The 853-nt window shown below is 45.7% G+C and overlaps 1 protein-coding gene across 1 annotated transcript; it reads right to left on the bottom strand.

Annotated features, from left to right (window-relative positions):
* Window positions 1-91: 91 nt before the first annotated feature.
* Window positions 92-688, bottom strand: LOC107273490 (the record flags this gene model as incomplete). Its single annotated transcript, XM_015751748.1, has 1 exon — window positions 92-688. A coding segment is annotated over one exon (597 nt), but the record flags the coding sequence as incomplete, so codon positions are not given.
* Between the last annotated feature and the right edge of the window lie 165 nt (window positions 689-853).

Below are 853 nucleotides of genomic sequence, written 5' to 3'. Positions count from 1 at the left end.
CAAACTCGTTCGAGGGTTTCTTGAAACCTCGTACGTCCACGATAAATTCTATTTTTTTATGAACTGCACAGGGGCTACGATTACAGCGCCTTTATACCAATTTCTTCACCCCACCACTGATCGGGTTGTATTCCACTATACGATCGTGCAGGATCAGGCAGAATGCCGATGTATCGGTAGGGAAATTGTCTTGCGCTTCGAATTCCAGACGAATATCGACGGGTCCGAGTTTGAGGGACTCGTTTTGTTTGGAGCAATCGATAACGATCAATGGAGCGTACTCGAGAAATTCATTCTTCTTAAGCAAAGGCTCGGGATCCTTGCCATAGTACGTAGCTTGAAAGTTTACATACATCTCGTACAGCAGGGCAAACTGATTATGATCAATGTCAAGATTCAGATTTCCATAGGGATAACATTGAGAATTCAAAAGGAGCTTAACGTCTCTGACGTTGCAGTGGTCAAAGTGACTAGCGTTCTTATTGTTCTTATTCTTTCTGCTCTTCTGAAAACCCAGTATTACGTATCGTGGTTTCTCCAACTGAGTCGACGTCTTGACGGTCCACACGTGTTTCGAAGTGGTGGGGAGTAGAGGGTACTCGTACAGCTCCCAGGTACGGAAGCTCAGGGAGATGGGTGCATCCCTCTCGATGAATTTTAGCAGTTGTATCTTTCGTCGATCCGACACCTTTAAGTACGGTATCAACCAATCCAATTTGTGAATTACGACTTTGCATTCTTCTGCAGCAGTTTGCACTTGCAAGAGACGCGGTAGCGTCTCGACGCCAAGTATAAAAGAAAAACTCGGCCTCCTCACGAGGCGCTACCGCTACTCTTATTGACGCCAAGTTGG

This window comes from Cephus cinctus, unplaced genomic scaffold, assembly GCF_000341935.2.
Source record: "Cephus cinctus unplaced genomic scaffold, Ccin1 Ccin1_scaffold1632, whole genome shotgun sequence".
Taxonomy (NCBI): Eukaryota; Metazoa; Arthropoda; class Insecta; order Hymenoptera; family Cephidae; genus Cephus; species Cephus cinctus.
The sequence above is the reverse complement of the archived record's forward strand: the minus strand, read 5'-3'. Positions and strand labels throughout refer to the sequence as shown.